Here is a 21,193-nt window from a genome sequence, read left to right as displayed (position 1 = left end):
CAGTACACGAATAGGATGATGTTGTCATATCAGTTTTATTTTTCATAGACAGGAAGAGGAAGTGTTGTCATGCGTTTTCTGTACTGATAGCAAAGATTATGGATATACTGACAAGATACTTGCCTCTCTGCCCTAACAATGGGATTCGTTGTCCACAAAGCGGCAAGGCGGGCGGTCTAGCTCCCGCCTATCCTTTCTTTGGATTGGTGGATGTCTCATATTGTATTCGATGAGGGTTGTTGACGTTAACCGTCTGTATTCAATGGAGAAATGCTACGCTACAAGCCTCATATCATGAATATGCATAGCCATCTCGAGATGACTACGGTATAAAGTGTTTTTAATCAAAGATGAGACGATGTCATGTGTCCTACTTATATCAGTACACTCGTAACAACCCAAACATTACGAAACTTACAATCAATCAAATAAACCTCAAGTAGCAAATATGCCATACATTTTTGTTGTTGACCAAATTCGAAACTCTCATTGACCTCCAAACAAAAACTCCTTGCTTGGTGGGCGAAAAAACACACAAAACACCACCTGCTGGACGGAGACAGATTTTCCGCCGAGTTGGGCCTCTCTCTTTACTTCTTCCTCTCTGGTCGTAGTATTTTAGAAGCGATCATAGTCCAACTCGTTTTTATTCTTGCGTGAAACGATTCATACCTGCTTGCTTTGCCTACGATAATTGATAATACTGCTACTTATTCTATTTCATCATGTCTCATTACGAAGAAGTAAAGGTTCATGGTTATGATGAATTCTGCAAAGCAGTGTCTGAGCGAAAAGGAAAGGACATATTCGCATATTTCTCTGGTGATAAAGACGCTCAAGGGATGAGCTGGTGTCCAGATTGTGTGGAAGGTATAGTTATTTTATTGCTGTATTGATTTGTACTTTACACGTATAGCGGTTGGCTTTCTTTTCCAGCTGTCTGCCATAATGCGTCAGTCTCTGCTGCATTATGGTCGGCAATTCATTGTAGCCAAGCCAACTATTCTATGTAATGTGTTTACTGGGGATGCTCGTCTTATGCTCTATTTTCTGTATTATTTTAGGAAGTTATAGCTGTTGTGTGATTTATTGCTTGCATAAATCAAAGCCACACAGATTTGCCAGCTTTGTTCTGCTCCTTCCCCTCCAGCTGAGCCAGTTGTTAGAGGAGAGATGTCCCACCTTCCCGAGGGCTCTGTCTTCATCTACTGTCAGGTTGGAGAGAGGCCATAGTATGTACTCAACTTTTTCTTCATATTTACTGGTGATGATAGGAGAATGATAATGCTGTGCTATCAACAGGCAATAGAAGATACGATTTTTTCATACCCGCAAATGCAGCTAGTAGTTTTGAAAAGCTTAGATAAATTGTGCAAGTTGTAACATCACTATTTGTTGGCTCTCCCAGGCAGCATATTTGAATTGAGCAAAATACACTGAACAAAAATATAAACACAATGTAATGTTTCATTACTGAAATAAAAGATCCCAGACATGTTCCATAAGCACAAAAAGCGTATTTCTCTCCAATTTTGTTTACATCCTTGTTATTGAGCATTTCTCCTTTGCCAAGATAATCTGTCTCCTGACAGGTGTGGCATATCAAGGAACTGATTAAACACCATGACCATTACACAGGTGCACCTTGTGCTTGGGACAATAAAAGGCCACTCTAAAATGTGCAATTTGACACACAACACAATGCCACAGATGTCTCAAGTTTTGAGGGAGTGTGAAATTGGCATGCTGACTCCAGGAATGTCCACCAGAGCTGTTGCCAGAGAATTGAATGTTATCTTTTAACCATAAGCCGCCTCCAACATTGCTTTAGAGAATTTTTGCAGTACGTTCAACCGGCCTCACAACCGCAGACCACGTGTATGACATTGTGTGGGCCAGCGGTTTGCTGATGTTAACATTGTGAACAGAGTGCCCCATGGTCCCTGTGCCCAAGAACACTAAGGTAACATGCCTGCCTAAATGACTACCGACCCATAGCACTCACATCTGTAGCCATGAATTGCTTTGAAAGGCTGGTCATGGGTTACATCAACACCATTATCCCAGAAACCCTGGACCCACTCCAATTTGCGTACCGCCCCAACAGATCCACAGATGATGCAATCGCTACTGCACTCCGCACTGCCCTTTCACACCTGGACAAAAGGAACACCTATGTGAGAATGCTATTCATTGACTACAGCTCAGCGTTCAACACCATAGTGCCCTCAAAGCTCATCATTAAGCTAAGGACCCTGTGACTAAACACCTCCCTCTGCAACTGGATCCTGTACTTCCTGATGGGCCGCCCCCAGGTGTTAAGGGTAGGTAACAACACAACCGCCACACTGATCCTCAACACAGGGGCCCCTCAGGGGTGCGTGCTCAGTCCCCTCCTGTACTCCCTGTTTACTCATGACTGCACGGCCGTGCACGACTCCAACACCATCATTAAGTTTTCCGATGACACAACAGTGACAGGCCTGATTACCGACAACAACGAGACAGCCTATAGGGAGGAGGTCAGAGACCTGACAGTGTGGTGCAAGGAAAACCTCTCCCTCAATGTGATCAAGACAAAGGAGATCATTGTGGACTACAGGAAAAGGAGGACAGCACGCCCCCATTCTCATCGAAAGGGCTGTAGTAGAGCAGGTTGAGAGCTTCAAGTTCATTGGTGTCTACATCACCAACAAACTAACATGGTCCAAGCACACCAAGACTGTTGTGAAGAGCGCACAACAAAACCTATTCTCCCTCAGGAGACGGAAAAGATTTGGCATGGGTCCTCAGAAGATTCTACAGCTTCACCATTGAGAGCATCCTGACAGGTTGCATCACTGCCTGGTATGGCAACTGCTCGGCCTCCAACCGCAAGGCACTACAGAGGTTAGTGCGTACGGCCCAGGTCATCACTGGGGCCAAGCTTCCTACCATCCAGGACCTCTATACCTCTAAAAATAGTCAAAGACTCCAGCCACCCTAGTCATAGACTGTCCTCTCTGCTACCGCACGGCAAGTGGTACCGGAGCGTCAAGTCTAGATCTAAGAGGCTTCTAACAGCTTCTACCCCCAAACCATAAGACTCCTGAACATCTAATCAAATGGCTACCCAGACTATTTGCACCCCCCCCCCCTCCTTTACACTGCTGCTACTCTCTGTTATTATTTATGCATAGTCACTTTAATAACTCTACCTACATGTACATATTACCTCTGTCACCTGGACTAACCGGTGCCCCTGCACGTTGACTCTGTACCGGTACCCCCTGTATATAGCCTCCACATTGACTCTGTACCGGTACCCCCTGTATATAGCCTCCACATTGACTCTGTACCGGTACCCCCTGTATATAGCCTCCACATTGACTCTGTACCGGTACCCCCTGTATACTGTATAGCCTCCACATTGACGCTGTACCGGTACCCCCTGTATATAAGTCTCGCTATTGTTATTTGACGGCTGCTCTTTAATTATTTGTTACTTATCTATCTTTTTTTTATAGGTATTTTTCTTAAAACTGAATTGTTGGTTAAGGACTTGTATAACTAAGCATTTCACTGTAAGGTCTACCTACACCTGTTGTTTTCGGCGCATTTGGTAGCAGTGGGGTTATGGTATGGGCAGGCATAAGCTACGGACAAAGAACACAATTGGATTTTATCAAGGGCACTTTGAATGCACAGAGATACCGTGACGAGATCCTGAGGCCCATTGTCGTGCCATTCATCCACCGCCATCACCTCATGTTTCAGCATAATCATTTATTGCCCAATGTCGCAAGGATCTGTTCTGTACACAATTCCTGGAAGCTGAACATTTTCTTCCATGGCCTGCATATTCACCAGACATGTCACCCATTGAGTATGTTTGGGATACTCCGGATAGACGTGTACGACAGCGTTTTCCAGTTCCCGCCAATACCAGATACTGACTGATTTTCTGATCCTCGCACCTACCTTTTTCAAAAGTATCTGTGACCAACAGATGCATATCTATATTCCCAGTGATGTGAAATTTATAGATTTATTTCAATTGACTGATTTCCTTATATGAACTGTAACTCAGTAAAATCTTTGAAATTGTTGCGTTTTTATATTTTTGTTCAGTGTATATATATATATTTATACACACACACACACACACACACACACACACACACAATGCACAAAATTATACGTTTGACCTAAATGTCTGACATATGTATTTTGCTTAATTTACCTTTTCATCTTCGACCAGTTGGAAGGATCCCAATAATAAGTTCAAGAAGACTCTGAAGCTCAGTGGAGTTCCCACTCTGATCCGATATGGCACGGTGAGCATAAGATCACAAAGAAAATAATTTCTAGTATAGTGATCGATTATCAAATTGCCTTTTCAAAAAAGAATTTCTCTCATCAATTTTGGGTTTTCTTTGGATTTTGTGGCAACACTCAAAGGCTCCTAAAAGCATTGAATGTTTTTTTTATAGATAGTCTGTAAAAAACTTTAAACTGTTACAACACATTGGCAAGGTTGTTATTAACCATTTATACACTTTATAAATTCTATATAAAATATAGCTTCAGGGAAAGTGTTACCAAAACATGCTAAGTTATGTTTATTTTATTTTCCTCCATCATCTAATTCAGCCTCAGAAGCTGGTTGAAGAGGAGTGCTTCAAAGCTGACCTGGTGAGGATGATGTTCACCGAGGACTAGAGGACCACACTCGCCCTGCACTGGGTCATCTTCCATTTCCCACTGTCCTGTCTTTTTCCTGAGATCCAGCCCCAGCCCAGGCACCTTTTCACTACACTAGATTGAACAGAAATTATTGTTTCTTTGAAATTCAAATACACACTCCTCTCCCTGCGAGGTAGTGGTAATCAGTGAATGTGTTGCTATTCTTACATGGAAATAAAAAGCAACTATAACATAACCAGAGGCCTTGGTAGAGATAGTTGACTGCTTTTATAACTTGATGTTTAATGTAGTAAATTAAATAGAAGAGTTATAATAACATAGCCCACTTTTGACAAATATATTAGATACCCCTAAGTGGTAGGCAGCCTACTCCTAGTATGTGATGTGCCAGATGAATTGATGATTCTTACTTATAGCAGAAATCTTTATAGTGAAGATATCAACTGAAACATTACCTGTTATACTGTGATTGGCGTGTTGTTGTGTAGAACTTAGTCAAATGAAATAAATGATGGTTGGATGAAAACAATTGTATGTGTAAAATGGTTTGTCTATAGTGCAGTTCACTTTGTGAGACGCTAGGTGGCACCCTCAGCCTGTCTAAAAACATTTTATTTAACTAGACATTAGGCCTAATGTGTCTTATCATAAACATTTAGGTTCGCGTTTTATCTTGATATTTAAAACATTTTTTTATGTGAAATTATAATATTATAATTATAATATAATTGGCACATTTAATAATAGGCCATGTTGTCTTTGGAAACCGGCTCATGAAGAAGAAAGTAACCTAGCCCTAGTTCTGTCATTCGAGTTTAATGTACACATAGGCCAAACATGCCATGTGTGTACCATGTAGGCCAAAACATGTCCAATGCTAACAACAATCAGTCTTTGAATAGTGAACTTGATCAAGTAATGCTATTCAATACAAAACCAAACAAAGGTGGTCAGATTTTATATATATATATATACACACACACACACACACACACACACACACACACATACATCAAGAATATTATAGAGATGCAATATCACCATTTTATAACTAGGTGTCATGAAAGAGTTGCTTTCTTGCTTTGACGTGAAGATTGCAACCACTTCTATGAGTATAATTGGAGCGCATTCCTGCACACCACACATTGGAGCGACTGAGCTGAGTGGATGATATCTGTAGTTGTGCACACATTTGAGCATAGGCTATATAACGAATTGGGGCTCTCTCCAAGGAAGCTAAATTGGAGGACGAGGGCGTGTTGGTTTTCATTTTCTGCAGTATTGGTAAGAGAACGGAATATATTAGGGTCTGTTTCAAGGACTCGAGCAGCATGTCGGAGTTACTGGTGAATCTACTCGGGGAGCGGCTCGTCAACAGCGAGAAAGCCGAGGTGGATGTACATGCGCTGGGCAGCAAGCTGTCCCTGGTCGGGCTCTACTTCGGCTGCAGTTTAAACGGTCCCTGTAAGCAGTTCAACGCCAGTCTGTGTGAGTTTTATAGCAAGTTCAAAAAATCATCTGAACATAAAGACAAATTGGAAATCGTCTTCGTCTCATCTGATCAGGACCAGAAACATTGGCAAGACTTTTTACAGGAGATGCAATGGCCGGCATTGCCTTTCAAAGATAGACACAAAAAGGTAAGCACTGACTAATACAAATGTGAACCTGGAATTGCACCCTGATTTAAAAAAAAAAAATGTGACACCCATATATTTAGGCTACCCTGGTCATTTGGCCAATAAACCCTTATTTAAATAAACAACATGCTTGGCCCAATTTTATTTATTTATTTATTTTACCTACCTTACAGTGCACAGGTGTATGCTTTCATGTGGGTCATTGGAAATAACTGACTGTGGAACCAAAAGTTGATACAGGGTCTAACATATTTAGTTTTTAATGTTGCCAGCTGACCTATTTTTTTCAGTAGGTAGATTAATTTGTCCCTGTCCCTTATGTTATGTATATAGATTACGGTTTATACAGAAGGCCCACTGTATTTTTTTCCAGGTTCCATTGTTTGCATTGAATATATCATATAGCCTATCTATTGTGCACTGCAGTGCCATGTGTCACAGGTTATCTATAGCCTAAATATCCATATTGAAATAATAAAATGTCACACACACACACACACAGGTAGTGGGAAGATATGCTGATGTCTACAATGCATTGTTATTCATAGTGGAATTTGTAGAGACCTTTTTAATTCAAACACTCCGGTAACAAATTACATTGGGGGGAGAAAAAAACAACGTTTTAGGGGCAGGATAATTTACAAAACATTTACAAAAAAATAGTGACAATGCTATATAAATATTGATCTAAATATAGTAAACATTTTATTTTTTTCTCTATAATATATCTTAGGTTTACTATAGCCCAGATGAAATTATCGATGCTGAAAAGAGTTATTGTAAAAAAGTCGAATGTATTTTTTTTAAATCCGTGTTATTAAAATATGTGAAACTCGAGACAATGGCCTACTCTTTGGTTGTTAGGATTTTGTTTGATGGAATTATTTAAGGGCCATTATTTAGGATCCAGAAGTCAACATCTCATAATAGGCCTACACATTACACAGCTATTTGAAAACACCCATATGTTTGGAAAAGGAGAACAGAGCTAAACAAATTTCCTATAAATATACCTGTAGGTGTCACATTAAGTCCTTTTAATCCTATTATCTGTCCATCTCTTTCATATGGGTTTAATGTAAAGGTTTCAAAAACAGATGTTTAGCCTATAGATGTTATGAGGATTTAAGCTCATCTTTCACAGAAAATTGCTCAATCTTTTCTATGTACCCTGTCCATTTATTTATTTATTATTTTGCCTTGCACACAACAAACTACATGTCGCTATTATATCACAATTTGTCAAGATGTGTGTGTGCAGTTTAACAAATGAGCACAGTTACTCTCCCATATAATTAATCTAGGCCTATATTGTAAATATGATTACCACACTATCTTGAATCTGTATTTTATTTTCTAGACATGGATTCAATAAACATAAAAATAGCATGTTGTGAAAGCCTTTAAAATATGTAAGCTGATGTCAGTGTGTTTTTGTATCATGTACATTTATGGGTAAAGCAATGGTTTCAGGATTAGAAATAAATTATACCTAGATGATACCTGCATCATGCTGCAGGTTCAGGATCTATTTTGGGTCCTCTGCAACTCTAGTTTCCTACATACGTCAGCATGCCTGTCTTAAAAACAAATGATGATTCTCAATAACAAATTACAATTAATCCCACTGAGACTCTCGGCTAGCCGATGTCTCTACTTGCAGTTGCATGCACATAATGTATATGCTATAAAGAATAATATCCAGGTGGGCGGCTATAAGTACATTGTACATTGTAATCGTGAGGGAGAGAAGGGTAGAGGGAGCGAGCCGAGGTACTGTGAATATAAATCTAATTGTCTGCAGAGAACGGAGCTGCGCCATTCTCAGTGCCCTGCTGCTGCTACCCTGTTGACAGTACAGGACATTATACCCAGTAACACCTGGTAAAGACATGATCATGTCTCTAGGCCTCACAGGATAGGTAGAAACGGTATGGTATGATTTCCTGGTTAAAAGAGAATCTTTCCAAATGAAAGAGTTTCCTTGGCATTTTAGGACAATGAAATTATCACTGTCCAACTAAAAGCCAGCCTCCTTCATCACCATCTCTGTTCCCATTATTTTAAGGAGATTTAAATGGTATGGTATGATTTCCTGGCTTGAAAATTTAGAAATTGTATTTTATATCTCTTTAAAATAATGGGAGCAGAAGATGGTGATGAAGGAGGCTGGCTTTTAGTTGGACAGTGATAATTTAATTGTCCTAAAATGCCAAGGAAACTCTTTCATTTGGAAATATTCTCTTTGAATTAAGAGTATATATAGCCATCTTCTGTGTCTCTTTACATTGCCACACCAGGCTAGTAAAAGGGATTTGCAGGAGATTTTCTGTAAGAATACTTCTGCATATACTCTGTGCCAGTGGAATGATATTTTTTACAGTGTGAATGTTTTGTCATGTATTTATCTGATCTAGGCCTACATAGTTTATCCACATACTGGCAAGTAATTACATTTGACCACCTCTTCAATGAAATGCAGACATTTAGGATGATTATCTTTCAACAGTAAGGGCACACAGGACCTTTTTAAATGAGCCTTGGCTCCACACCACCCAACCTTTCCCCATAGTCATCAAATAGCGTGCTGTATATTTGATGAACTCTGTGAATTTCCTTAGTTTAGTATTTTCCTGTAGAACCCTAACCCTTAGTGCAACATGATTTCGATTGAATCAAGGCCCATCTAATGTGATGCAGATTGTTGGTGATGGTTTGTGTTACACTTCATTATGCAGTCCAGGCGTGAAGAGGGGAATGACAGAGGGATGGCGGTTGGATGGAGGCAGGGAAGGAGGGATGGGGTTGTCTTGGGCCGGTCTGGGAGGAGCATATCTCCACAGGGCAGCATTACTGTGTTCTGAGTGCTGCTGGTGGAAAATATTCTGCAGCATTAACATTGCCATTGTTCAAAATTCGAGTGCGGCCACGACTTGGCTAAGGCTACTTGAGAGTAGTGTTCAATTTTGCATTTAACTCTGACAGTGTCACCAGTATTAATTGCAGAGTAATTGTGATCTTCAGAACATCAGGGGCCTGAATGAGTGTGTCTGTTAGTGGTTTAACTGACCAGCTCTGTCCGCTCTGTTTTTATACTGAAGAGAGAATTCATGTTTCAGTGAGCAGTCAGATGTAGGTCACACTACCATAGCCTTCTGACATGTCCTAAGACATGTACATGTTTAGTGTTTACTTAAGGCTTCATGTGGCCTATACATTTCCCCCTTCAGAATTATTATTTTGGCACGTGTGTGCATTGATGTGAATGTGTTCTTCTGTTCCTGTAGCTAGACTGTATAACACATCAGATAGCCAACCCACAAGACTGCAAAGCTATGTAGTCTCAGGCTTTGTCTGATACACAGATGTGGTTTTATCACCAGGACAGGTATATGAAGCTCCTGGCACCTGACAAGAGAAGCTTTGCTTCAGATGGGATACACATATACAGTACATCACAAAAGTGAGTACACCCCTCACATTTTTGTAAATATTTGAGTATATCTTTTCATGTGACAACACTGAAGAAATGACACTTTGCTACAATGTAAAGTAGTGAGTGTACAGCTTGTATAACAGTGTAAATTTGCTGTCCCCTCAATAACTCAACACACAGCCATTAATGTCTAAACCGCTGGCAACAAAAGTGAGTACACCCCTAAGTGAAAATGTCCAAATTGGGCCCAATTAGCCATTTTCCCTCCCCGGTGTCATGTGACTCGTTAGTGTTACAAGGTCTCAGGTGTGAATGGGGAGAAGGTGTGTTACATTTGGTGTCATCGCTCTCACACCCTCATACTGACTGGTCACTGGAAGTTCAACATGGCACCTCATGGCAAAGAACTCTCTGAGGATCTGAAAAAAATAATTGTTGCTTTACATAAAGGTGGCCTGGGCTATAAGAAGATTGCCAAGACCCTGAAACTGAGCTGCAGCATGGTGGCCAAGACCATACAGTGGTTTAACTGGACAGGTTCCACTCAACAGGCCTCGCCATGGTCGACCAAAGAAGTTGAGTGCACATGCTCGGTGTCATAGCCAGAGGTCGTCTTTGGGAAATAGACGTATGAGTGCTGCCAGCATTGCTGCAGAGGTTAAAGGGGTGGGGGGGTCAGCCTGTCAGTGCTCAGACCATATGCCGTACACTGCATCAAATTGGTCTGCATGGCTGTCGTCCCAGAAGGAAGCCTCTTCTAAAGATGATGCACAAGAAAGCCCGCAAACAGTTTGCTGAAGACAAGCAGACTAAGGACATGGATTACTGGAACCATGTCCCGTGGTCTGATGAGACAAGGATAAACTTATTTGGTTCAGATGGTGTCAAGCGTGTGTGGCGGCAACCAGGTGAGGAGTACAAAGACAAGTGTGTCTTGCCTACAGTCAAGCATGGTGGTGTGAGTGTCATGGTCTGGGGCTGCATGAGTGCTGCCGGCACTGGGGAGCTACAGTTCATTGAGGGAACCATGAATGCCAACATGCACTGTGACATACTGAAGCAGAGCATGGTCCGCTCCCTTCGGAGACTGGGCCGCAGGAAAGTATTCCAACATGATAACAACCCCAAACACACCTCCAAGACGACCACTGCCTTGCTAAAGAAGCTGAGGGTAAAGGTGATGGACTGGCCAAGCATGTCTCCAGACCTAAACCCTATTGAGCATCTGTGGGGCATCCTCAAACGGAAGGTGGACGAGTGCAAGGTCTCTAACATCCACCAGCTCCGTGATGTCGTCATGGAGGAGTGGAAGAGGACTCCAGTGGCAACCTGTGAAGCGCTGGTGAACTCCATGCCCAAGAGGGTAAAGGCAGTGCTGGAAAATGATGGTGGCCACAAAATATTGACACTTTGGGCCCAATTTGGACATTTTCACTTGTGAGTACACAAAAGTGTACTCACATTTGTTGCCAGCGGTTTAGACATGAATGGCTGTGTGTTGAGTTATTGAGGGGACAGCAAATTTACAGGGCCCGGTGTTATACAAGCTGTACACTTTACATTGTAGCAAAGTGTCATTTCTTCAGTGTTGTCACATGAAAAGATATACTCAAATGTACAAAAATGTGAGGGGTGTACTCACTTTTGTGATATACTGTGTGTGTGTGTGTGTGTATATACATATATAGTGTGTGTTTATATATATACATATATATACCATACACTGCTCAAAAAAATAAAGGGAACACTAAAATAACACATCCTAGATCTGAATGAATGAAATATTCTTATTAAATACTTTTTTCTTTACATAGTTGAATGTGCTGACAACAAAATCACACATTATCAATGGAAATCAAATTTATCAACTCATGGAGGTCTGGATTTGGAGTCACACTCAAAATTCAAGTGGAATACCACACTACAGGCTGATCCAACTTTGATGTAATGTCCTTAAAACAAGTTCAGTAGTGTGTGTGTGGCCTCCACGTGCCTGTATGACCTCCCTACAATGCCTGGGCATGCTCCTGATGAGGTGGCGGATGGTCTCCTGAGGGATCTCCTCCCAGACCTGGACTAAAGCATCTGCCAACTCCTGGACAGTCTGTGGTGCAACGTGGCGTTGGTGGATGGAGCGAGACATGATGTCCCAGATGTGCTCAATTGGATTCAGGTCTGGGGAACGGGCGAGCCAGTCCATAGAATCAATGCCTTCCTCTTGCAGGAACTGCTGACACACTCCAGCCACATGAGGTCTAGCATTGTCTTGCATTAGGAGGAACCCAGGGCCAACCGCACCAGCATATGGTCTCACAAGGGGTCTGAGGATCTCATCTCGGTACCTAATGGCAGTCAGGCTACCTCTGGCGAGCACATGGAGGGCTGTGCGGCCCCCCAAAGAAATGCCACCCCACACCATGACTGACCCACCGCCAAACCGGTCATGCTGGAGGATGTTGCAGGCAGCAGAATGTTCTCCACGGCGTCTCCAGACTCTGTCACGTCTGTCACATGCTCAGTGTGAACCTGCTTTCATCTGTGAAGAGCACAGGGCTCCAGTGGCAAATTTGCCAATCTTTGTGTTCTCTGGCAAATGCCAAACGTCCTGCACGGTGTTGGGCTGTAAGCACAACCCCACCTGTGGACACCAGGCCCTCATACCACCCTCATGGAGTCTGTTTCTGACCGTTTGAGCAGACACATGCACATTTGTGGCCTGCTGGAGGTCCTTTTGCAGGGCTCTGGCAGTGCTCCTCCTTGCACAAAGGTGGAGGTAGCGGTCCTGCTGCTGGGTTGTTGCCCTCCTATACGGCCGCCTCCACGTCTCCTGATGTACTGGCCTGTCTCCTGGTAGCGCCTCCATGCTCTGGACACTACGCTGACAGACACCGCAAACCTTCTTGCCACAGCTCGCATTGATGTGCCATCCTGGATGAGCTGCACTACCTGAGCCACTTGTGTGGGTTGTAGACTCCGTCTCATGCTACCACTAGAGTGAAAGCACCGCCAGCATTCAAAAGTGACCAAAACATCAGCCAGGAAGCATAGGAACTGAGAAGTGGTCTGTGGTCCCCACCTGCAGAACCACTCCTTTATTGGGGGTACTCCTTTACTGGGGGTGTCTTGCTAATTGCCTATAATTTCCACCTGTTGTCTATTCCATTTGCACAACAGCATGTGAAATGTATTGTCAATCAGTGTTGCTTCCTAAGTGGACAGTTTGATTTCACAGAAGTGTGATTGACTTGGAGTTACATTGTGTTGTTTAAGTGTTCCCTTTATTTTTTTGAGCAGTGTGTGTGTGTGTGTGTGTGTGTGTGTGTGTGTGTGTGTGTGTGTGTGTGTGTGTGTGTGTGTGTGTGTGTGTGTGTGTGTATGTATGTATGTATGTATGTATGTGTATATATATATATATATATATATATATCAGCTGTGTCTAAATGAGCTGGCTATTTCTTGCTTTCCATGTACAGTTGAAGTCGGAAGTTTACATACACTTAGGTTGGAGTCATTATAACTTGTTTTTCAACCACTATAGTTTTGGCAAGTCGGTTAGGATATCTATGTATCTACAAGTCATTTTTCCAACAATTGTTTAGACGGATTATTTCACTTATTCACTGTTTCACAATTCCAGTGGGCCAGAAGTTTACATACACTAAGTTGACTGTCCCTTTAAACAGCTTGGAAAGGACCTTGTGAAGATGCTGGAGGAAACCGGTACAAAAGTATCTATATCCACAGTAAAACGAGTCCTATATTGACAGAACCTGAAAGGCCGCTCATCAAGGAAGAAGCCACTGCTACAAAACCACCATAAGAAGCCAGACTAGGGTTTGCAACTGCACAAAGATGGTACTTTTTGGAGAAATGTCCTCTGGTCTGATGAAACAAAAATTGAACTGTTTGGCCATAATGACCATTGTTATATTTGGAGGAAAAAGGGGGAGACTTGCAAGCCGAAGAACACTATCCCAACCGTGAAGCACGGGGATGAAAGCATCATGTTGTGGGGGTGCTTTGCTGCAGGAGGGACTGGTGCACTTCACAAAATAGATGGCATCATGAGGGGGGAAAATTATGTGGATATATTGGCAGGGGAGGAGAAAGAGAGAGGCAGCTCTGTTGAGCTACGTGGGGCTCATCTCTTGGCACAGACAGCAATCTCACTCCATTGCCTCGTTCAGAGCCTCATCACCCACCTGGCACCTCCCTCCCTCTGTCCACCCCTCCAGCAGTAGTTCCCCCTCCCCTCCCATTATTATCTAACCATGCAGAGATAAGATGGAATACTGAAGACATTGTCTTACATTTTTTACAAGCAAGGAAGTTTTTGTTTTGAAGGACCCTGGGGGCTTTAAGTTTGACTATTAGGCAGGTTTTCATTTGAAGAGTCACATTTTTTTACCGCTGAATTGTTACCACTCTGATTTCACTTAAGTCATCCAGTACAAGACGTCATTCACATCAGAAAAGCTGTGGTTCACAGAACATGTTTTATTACGGTTTGATATTTTGTCATCCTTGAGTTGGCATAATAGAAAGGTCACAGTAGCTGTGGGAGGAGAACAATGTGTGTGTGGTGTTCAAGGGACCCTTTAGCAGAACAGTGGGTGGGTGGGTGCCTGTTATGGAACCAAGGCTGTGTGTGTGAGCGGAGTGTCTTGGCTGGCACTGCCTTACATGGAGAGGTACAAGCAGGAGTGGGAGAGCTGCTCGTAAATCAATTACAGCCTTCACCAAGTCTCTGTGAAAGCCCCACTTTGCCAACGCTGGAAAATAAACTCTGGGGCAGTGTGTTTCTGCTGAATCAAGAGAGGAGAGGGATCACATCCCAGTGAGAGAGGATGCATCCCAAATGGCACCCTATTCACTACATAGTGCACTACTTTTGACTGGGAAAAGCCTTGTGAACAGCGTGCCATTTGGGACGCACTGTCGTGGACTAGAGCCTAAGGGCTAAGGGTGCCTGTCATCAGGGTGTCACTGATCTGATGAAAACCGCCCCCTGCTCATCACATATCTCAGCCCTACGCCGCCCTACGCCTCCCTGCGCCTGCTGTATGTCTTTGATTCTGGAAGGAGCAGCTGGAAAAAGCCTGCTACATGCCCTCTTATTTGCAGGTGATAATGTGCAGTTCCGTATCTGTAAATGCTCAATTTGGTTGGGGTTGACCTGTGCAGATGCTCTCTCACCTGTCAATTTCACTTGTATGTGACAGTTTGGGCTGCTGTTTACTGCTGCTAAGTGGATAACTAGGTGAACAAACACGAGCCTTATTACACGCAGGGTAAACACTTCTGATAAGCCCATGCTGAGAGGGTATAGGACCAAATGAAGCCCTGGACATAATTTAAACTTCTGCCCATCAGTCAGGATGAAAGGCTAGATAACCCCCTTCTGACGGGATGGTAAGTAAGCCCACCATGCTAAGATTACGTAGTTAAAGGATCCAGGCTAGTCATGCAATGGGGTGACCCCTCAGTGACTAACTTCTCGCCCCTCCTGGCTAGTTATGCAGTGGGGTGACCCCAAGTGCTTAATTTGTAAATCGGGAGGTGCCGGAACAAAAAGTGATTGTTGCATGCAGATCATCGCATTTGCATAGTGGCACAGAGTAGTAGAGGTGCTTGCAGAAGTTGCATACATGGGGAATTATTTGTGTAGCCTAGGGTCTGGGATAATGTTTGCCTTTTTATGAATGTCATTTTACATGACCGGAGACCTTTGCATAATCTTCTTTAACACCGCACAAATGATTGAAATGACCGGCTACTTGGACACTTGACTAACTGACAATCTGAGATCATTAAAAACAACCTAGTCTTGAATCCATTCAACTCAAATTGTATTTGAATACAACAGGAGTAGATCTCACTGTGAAATGCTTACTTATAAGCCTTTAACCAATAATGCAGTTCAAGAAATAGTTAAGAAAATATTTACTGAATAAACTCAAGTAATTAAAAAAAAAAAAGTAACACACTATTGAGGCTATATACTGGGGGTGCCGGCACAGAGTCAATGTGTGGGGGGTACAGGTTAGGTGAGAGAATTTGTACATGTAGGTAGGGGTAAAGTAACAATGCATAAATAATAAACAGCGATTAGCAGCAGTGTAAAAACAAAGGGGGTGGGGGGGTCAATGTAAATAGTCCGGGTGGCCATGGGTCTTATGGTGGCCACAGTCTTATGGCTTGGGGGTAGAAGCTGTGAAGGAGCCTTTTGGTCCTAGATTTGGCACTCCGGTACCGCTTGCCATGCTGTAGCAGAGAGAACAGTCTATGACTTGGGTGACTGGAGTCATTGACCATTTTTGGGGGGGCCTTCCTCTGACATACTACTGGTTTAAGCAGGGGGACACGTTTGGCACTGCAGGATTTGAGTCCCTGGCGGCGTAGTGTGTTACTGATGGTAGGCTTTGTTACTTTGGTCCCAGATCTCTGCAGGTCATTCACTAGGTCCCCCCGTGTGGTTCAGGGATTTTTGCTCACCGTTCTTGTGATCATTTTGACCCCACGGGGTGAGATCTTGCGTGGAGCCCCAGATCGAGGGAGATTATCAGTGGTCTTGTATGTCTTCCATTTCCTAATAATTGCTCCCACAGTTGATTTATTCAAACCAAGCTGCTTACCTATTGCAGATTCAGTCTTCCCAGCCTGGTGCAGGTCTACAATTTTGTTTCTGGTGTCCTTTGACAGCTCTTTGGTCTTGGCCATAGTGGAGTTTGGAGTGTGACTGTTTGAGGTTGTGGACAGGTGTCTTTTATACTGATAACAAGTTCAAACAGGTACCATTAATACAGGTAACGAGTGGAGGACAGAGAAGCCTCTTAAAGAAGAAGTTACAGGTCTGTGAGAGCCAGAAATCTTGCTTGTTTGTAGGTGACCAAATACTTATTTTCCACCATAATTTGCAAATAAATTCATTAAAAATCCTACAATGTGATATTTTTCTCATTTTGTCTGTCATAGTTGAAGTGTACCTATGCAGAAAATTAAAACAATTGTATTGTAAAACAATACTGTTCCCTCAATAGGCCTATTTAGAAGTTGATCGACTATTTTGGTAGCCTCTACAGACAGATTAGTCTTCTCTTTTCAGCAGGAGCCATTTGCTTTCCAACCTGTGTTCCACATTGTATTTGAAATATTGCAAAAGGCCTGTTTTGGCTGCATGCTGTTCACTGGCAGATTTTCCGCACATTCCGGACGGCTACACACAATCCACAGCTAGGCAATAAAAAAATATTGATCCTCTGTGGCTAAAAGTATAGGCCTATTGTCCTGGTGTAGTATTCTGAATTATTTAATTTCTTTCTGAACAGCAGTAATTCTATAATTGTTCACGGCTATGATTCTATAAGGAAATAAATAATGAATTGCAACGCTGGAGAGATGGTTTTAGGTTCATGTCTATCAGAGCAGAGACGGGGAGAGAGGGGTAATAGAAAGTGAATATCATTCTAGTTCTGTGGGAGATACAGGCATACTTTTCTCTCACCCACAGCACCAGCCACGCGTTGGTCTCTAGGCTACAATTTTGCGCGAACTATAAACCCGGGCCACCCAAATCAATTCTTAGAATATCAGGCACGGCTGAAAACAGATTTTTTACAATATGTTTTTTTGGGGGGGTCATTAAAATTAGAAGCAACTCAAATGAACTCTGACTGCTTTTATTCACATTTTTACATTGCAAACAGTGACAATTAGTTTTCATTTCATGACGTACTGGATCCTGGCAAATAGGTTCCGGAACAAAACAGTCCAAAACTAAGTGCTGGTGACCCCTCTGTGACCTCTCGCCCAGTCTGAGGTAGAGGTGGAGTCCCAAATTACACTATTTCCTACAATGTACGTATTTTGACCAGGCGTCATAGGGCTCTGGTCAAAAGTAGTGCACTACATAGGGAATAGGGTGTCATTTGAGATGCATACAGTGTCTGTGTGAGTGAGCCTGGCTGTGGGGCTGTAATGTAAATAATAATGTATTAAACTTTTATAGTGCTTTTTATTACAGACAATCTCAAAGTGCTTATGTAGTCCAATATGTCTCCATTGTGCTGAGTGGTCTGCAGCTGTGAGTTACTGTACGCCATATTTGACAGGAGCTCGTGAGGAATGTGGGCAGACACCTGCTCTGCAGAGAGAGGCAGTAAGGCCAAGGTGCAGGGAAACAGACTGTGCTGTAGTAAAGTACTGTGGACCGATGCTCTGTTGCCCGAGCCAAATGTTGCCTCTCACACCAAGCTAGTGTTACTAGCTCTTTCACTGCTCTTTGTGCCATTTCACAGGGAGCACTGTAATATTGTGAGGTAACAATAGGTTGATGTTGAAGGGGAGTTTAAGTTACCCTCTGAAATTTGGTGAAAACAGTGTGGCTGGCTTGTAGACCACAACCAGAATCTCTCTCTCTGTGTGTGTGTGTGTGTGTCTCCTCTAAGCAACCTGATCTGTTTCTACATCCGTTATCTGCATGTAAATGAAAACACACAAAGACGCTGAGGCTGTGACCTTGGTCTGTGGTCCGTGAACCACTGAAAGATCCACTGGGATTGGGCCTATGGCTTTGTCCCCGGTATTCTGCAGCTGGCCCATTGATACGGACTCTCTGCTCTCTTTCTGTGGTTTACGACCAGAAGTTTCCACAGGAGAGTACAAGCATGGCCATGTCTTCACCACAGTGCCTACAATAACACTCCAATGAGAACAACCAATGATTTTCCAGCTTACGTACATTATTCCAAACCAACCCCAATTAGCACATACTAGCCGCTCCAAGAATGCCCACTTTACTCATTTCTTTTCTCCAAATGAGCCAAATACAGGAAATGGAACACCGGAGACACTGACTAGATATTAATTAAGAGTGAAAGAAATTACTTTGTTTCCTTTCCATGGAAATAAGCATATTGTTGTTATTCTATCTTGATGATCTCACCCTCATCTGCTGTTTTCCTTGCGATGCTGCTATGTCTGTGTTAGTCTAGCGACCGTGGTTTGAGTTTTCCCCTGGTCTTGAGGACTCCTCTCTCCAGCGAACACTCGCACACACAGTCCTCCAATTGCCCCCCACACCGCATTTAATTTCTCAAATGTGTTTACATACCTCCTATTAGTGAGCATTTCTCCTTTGCAAAGATAATCCATCCACCTGACAGGTATGGCATATCAAGAAGCTGATTAAACAGCATGATCATTACCCAGTTGCACCTTGTGCGGGTGACAAAAGGACACTTTAAAATGTGAATATTTTGTCACACAACACAATGCCACAGATGTGTCATGTTTTGTGGGAGTGTGCAATTGGCTTGCTGACTGCAGGAATACCCACCAGAGCTGTTTCAGAGAATTTAAGGATTTAAGGTTCATTTATCTACCATAAGCTGCCTCCAATGTCGTTTTAGAGAATTTGGCAGTACGCCCAATCGGCCTCACAACCGCAGACCTTGTGTAACCACACCAGCCCAGGACCTCCACATCCGGTGGCTTCACCTGCGGGACCGTCTGAGGAGGGTGGTGCTGAGGAATATTTCTGTCTGTAATAAAACCTTTTTGTTGGCAAAAACTGATTGGCTGGACCTGGCTCCACAGTGGGTGGGCCTATGCCTTCCCATGCCCACCCATTGCTGCACCCCTGCCCAGTAATGTGAAATCCAAAGATTAGGGCCTAATACATTTGTTTAATTTACTGATTTTCTTATATGAACTGTAACTCAGTAAAATCTGTGTGTTTTTTAATATTTTTGTTCAATATAGCTCATCTCTCACAGTTTACTCTTTCTGCTGAAATAACTGTTTGTATATAATGCAAGGACGCCTTAACGCCTGCAAGAACGCCTACACTGAAACGTTCCCCTCAAATAACCCCTCTCCCTGTGCCATTGTCTCACCAGTCTAATAGGAGATGGATGACAGACCGTTGAATGAGAAGGGTGTGAATTCTGGTCATGTGACTGGAACTGCAGCTCTGGCTCCTGTCTAAAAGAGGCTTACTATGCAAACAGGCCTACTGTCTCAGCTTGTAGCCTGGCACACTGACACATTGGTGCCAGTCCTGCTATCTTGCCTACTATTGAGTTGTTGGGAGCAAGTGGTGGGAGTATTTATTTTTTCAACTGGCTGACAGAATTCCACTGTGTGAGAACCTAAATACCGTTACATTGATTATTTTGGCAATGTTATATTATAATCTGTAATCCATGTATTACTACAGTGCACATTCTGTAGGAAGGCACTGAGCCGGAGAGGAATAAGCTGAGGACTGGACTGGTAGTGTAACTGAGAGAGGTTTGGTCACTCCCTCAGGCTAATGGTGTGTGCTGTGGGAGACTGAGAGACTGACAGCTCTACTCTGCGGGACTTTAAAAACCTTTGTGACAAAGAGGACAGCACAGCATCCAATCCACCTCTGTAAGGGGGGAGAGAGGGAGGTGCTTAGGGAGAGAATATGTGGTGAGGAGGGAGAGTTCATGTTAGTTTAAGAGTTGAAAAATAGCCGGAATCTCAAGAAGATTTTCTTTATTGTGGTTGGAAACTTAAAGTTTTCAAGAAATCCTCTCTTGAATGATAGTTTCTGTTTTAGTCCAGATTTGCAAATAACCATTGACTTTCCAAGCAGATTTTGTCTTTAAACAACTGTACTGCAAGTCTCAGTGAGCCCCAGTGAAAGGTGAACAGTCACGTAACCCTGTGACAGTTCAAAGAACTCGATTGCGCTCCAGAAGTAGTCTCTCCTGGGAGGAGAGCGTTGCTTGGTTCAGGCCGTCTAATCTCCATCTCAGGAATTTTACAGCCAATTAGCACCTCCACGAAAGTCACCCCAAAAACAGTTCCCCTCGCTGCTGTCCGCCGCTGTCCCGCTTTTTGGTCAAAAACCTACCTGTTTTTGGACCGAGTTCACCCTACAAGTGTTTTTTTGACTCCTCTGACGACTTGGTTAGATTAGTTTGTCTACGTCAGGCCCGGGCAATTATTTTCCATGGAGGGCACGTTAGAATATATTTTTGCCATCGCGGGCCAGAATCATATCATCATCATCATCATCATCATATATACATCATGTTGTATGACTGTGTTGACAGATACATCCACTAAATCACGTCCAGATATGCTACTTATTTTACTTTTTTAACATGCACAGAAATAAACCACATCCATCTTCTCCTTTTGATAGGTATTTTCATTATTAAACATGCAATGAACTCCACGGAGGGAAAAGTACACTGTGCATTCAGCACCACGGACTGAACTCTTGTTAACGGGTATGCACAAAAACACAGAGAGAGCTCAACATTACATTTAAACTACTCAATCAGTGTGAGGAGTGAAGTCTCTGATGGGCACCCAAACAGTACAACTTCTAATCTTACGAAAGTTTTGTTCATCGAGAGCTGCATAGACCCTTGTCAGTGACATTGTTTTGAAT

General features: G+C 42.9%; 2 protein-coding genes across 2 annotated transcripts in view; both read left to right on the top strand.

Annotated features, from left to right (window-relative positions):
• The first annotated feature begins 551 nt into the window (after nt 1-551).
• Nucleotides 552-5,215, top strand: LOC139385670 (thioredoxin domain-containing protein 17). Its single transcript, XM_071130924.1, has 4 exons — nt 552-870; nt 1,151-1,232; nt 4,241-4,316; nt 4,633-5,215. The coding sequence occupies exons 1-4, from the start codon at nt 726-728 to the stop codon at nt 4,699-4,701; spliced, it is 372 nt and encodes a 123-aa protein (XP_070987025.1). The 5' UTR covers nt 552-725; the 3' UTR covers nt 4,702-5,215.
• A 613-nt stretch (nt 5,216-5,828) lies between these two features.
• Nucleotides 5,829-21,193, top strand: part of LOC139386368 (nucleoredoxin) — a 90,783-nt gene continuing 75,418 nt past the window's right edge. Inside the window, exon 1 of the mRNA XM_071131910.1 lies at nt 5,829-6,326. Within this exon, the coding sequence (XP_070988011.1) occupies nt 6,018-6,326 (309 nt within the window). The 5' untranslated portion in view covers nt 5,829-6,017. The remainder of the gene's footprint in view (nt 6,327-21,193) is intronic.

This window comes from Oncorhynchus clarkii, chromosome 27 (assembly GCF_045791955.1).
Source record: "Oncorhynchus clarkii lewisi isolate Uvic-CL-2024 chromosome 27, UVic_Ocla_1.0, whole genome shotgun sequence".
In the NCBI taxonomy this organism is placed as follows: domain Eukaryota; kingdom Metazoa; phylum Chordata; class Actinopteri; order Salmoniformes; family Salmonidae; genus Oncorhynchus; species Oncorhynchus clarkii.
The sequence above is the reverse complement of the archived record's forward strand: the minus strand, read 5'-3'. Positions and strand labels throughout refer to the sequence as shown.

Coding starts and splice junctions, on each gene's coding strand:
- LOC139385670 (XM_071130924.1), top strand. CDS start 726: ATGTCTCATTACGAAGAAGTAAAGGTTCATGGTTATGATGAATTCTGC. Junction 871..1,150: donor GTGTCCAGATTGTGTGGAAG/GTATAGTTATTT, acceptor CTTCCCCTCCAG/CTGAGCCAGTTGTTAGAGGA. Junction 1,233..4,240: donor CAGGTTGGAGAGAGGCCATA/GTATGTACTCAA, acceptor ATCTTCGACCAG/TTGGAAGGATCCCAATAATA.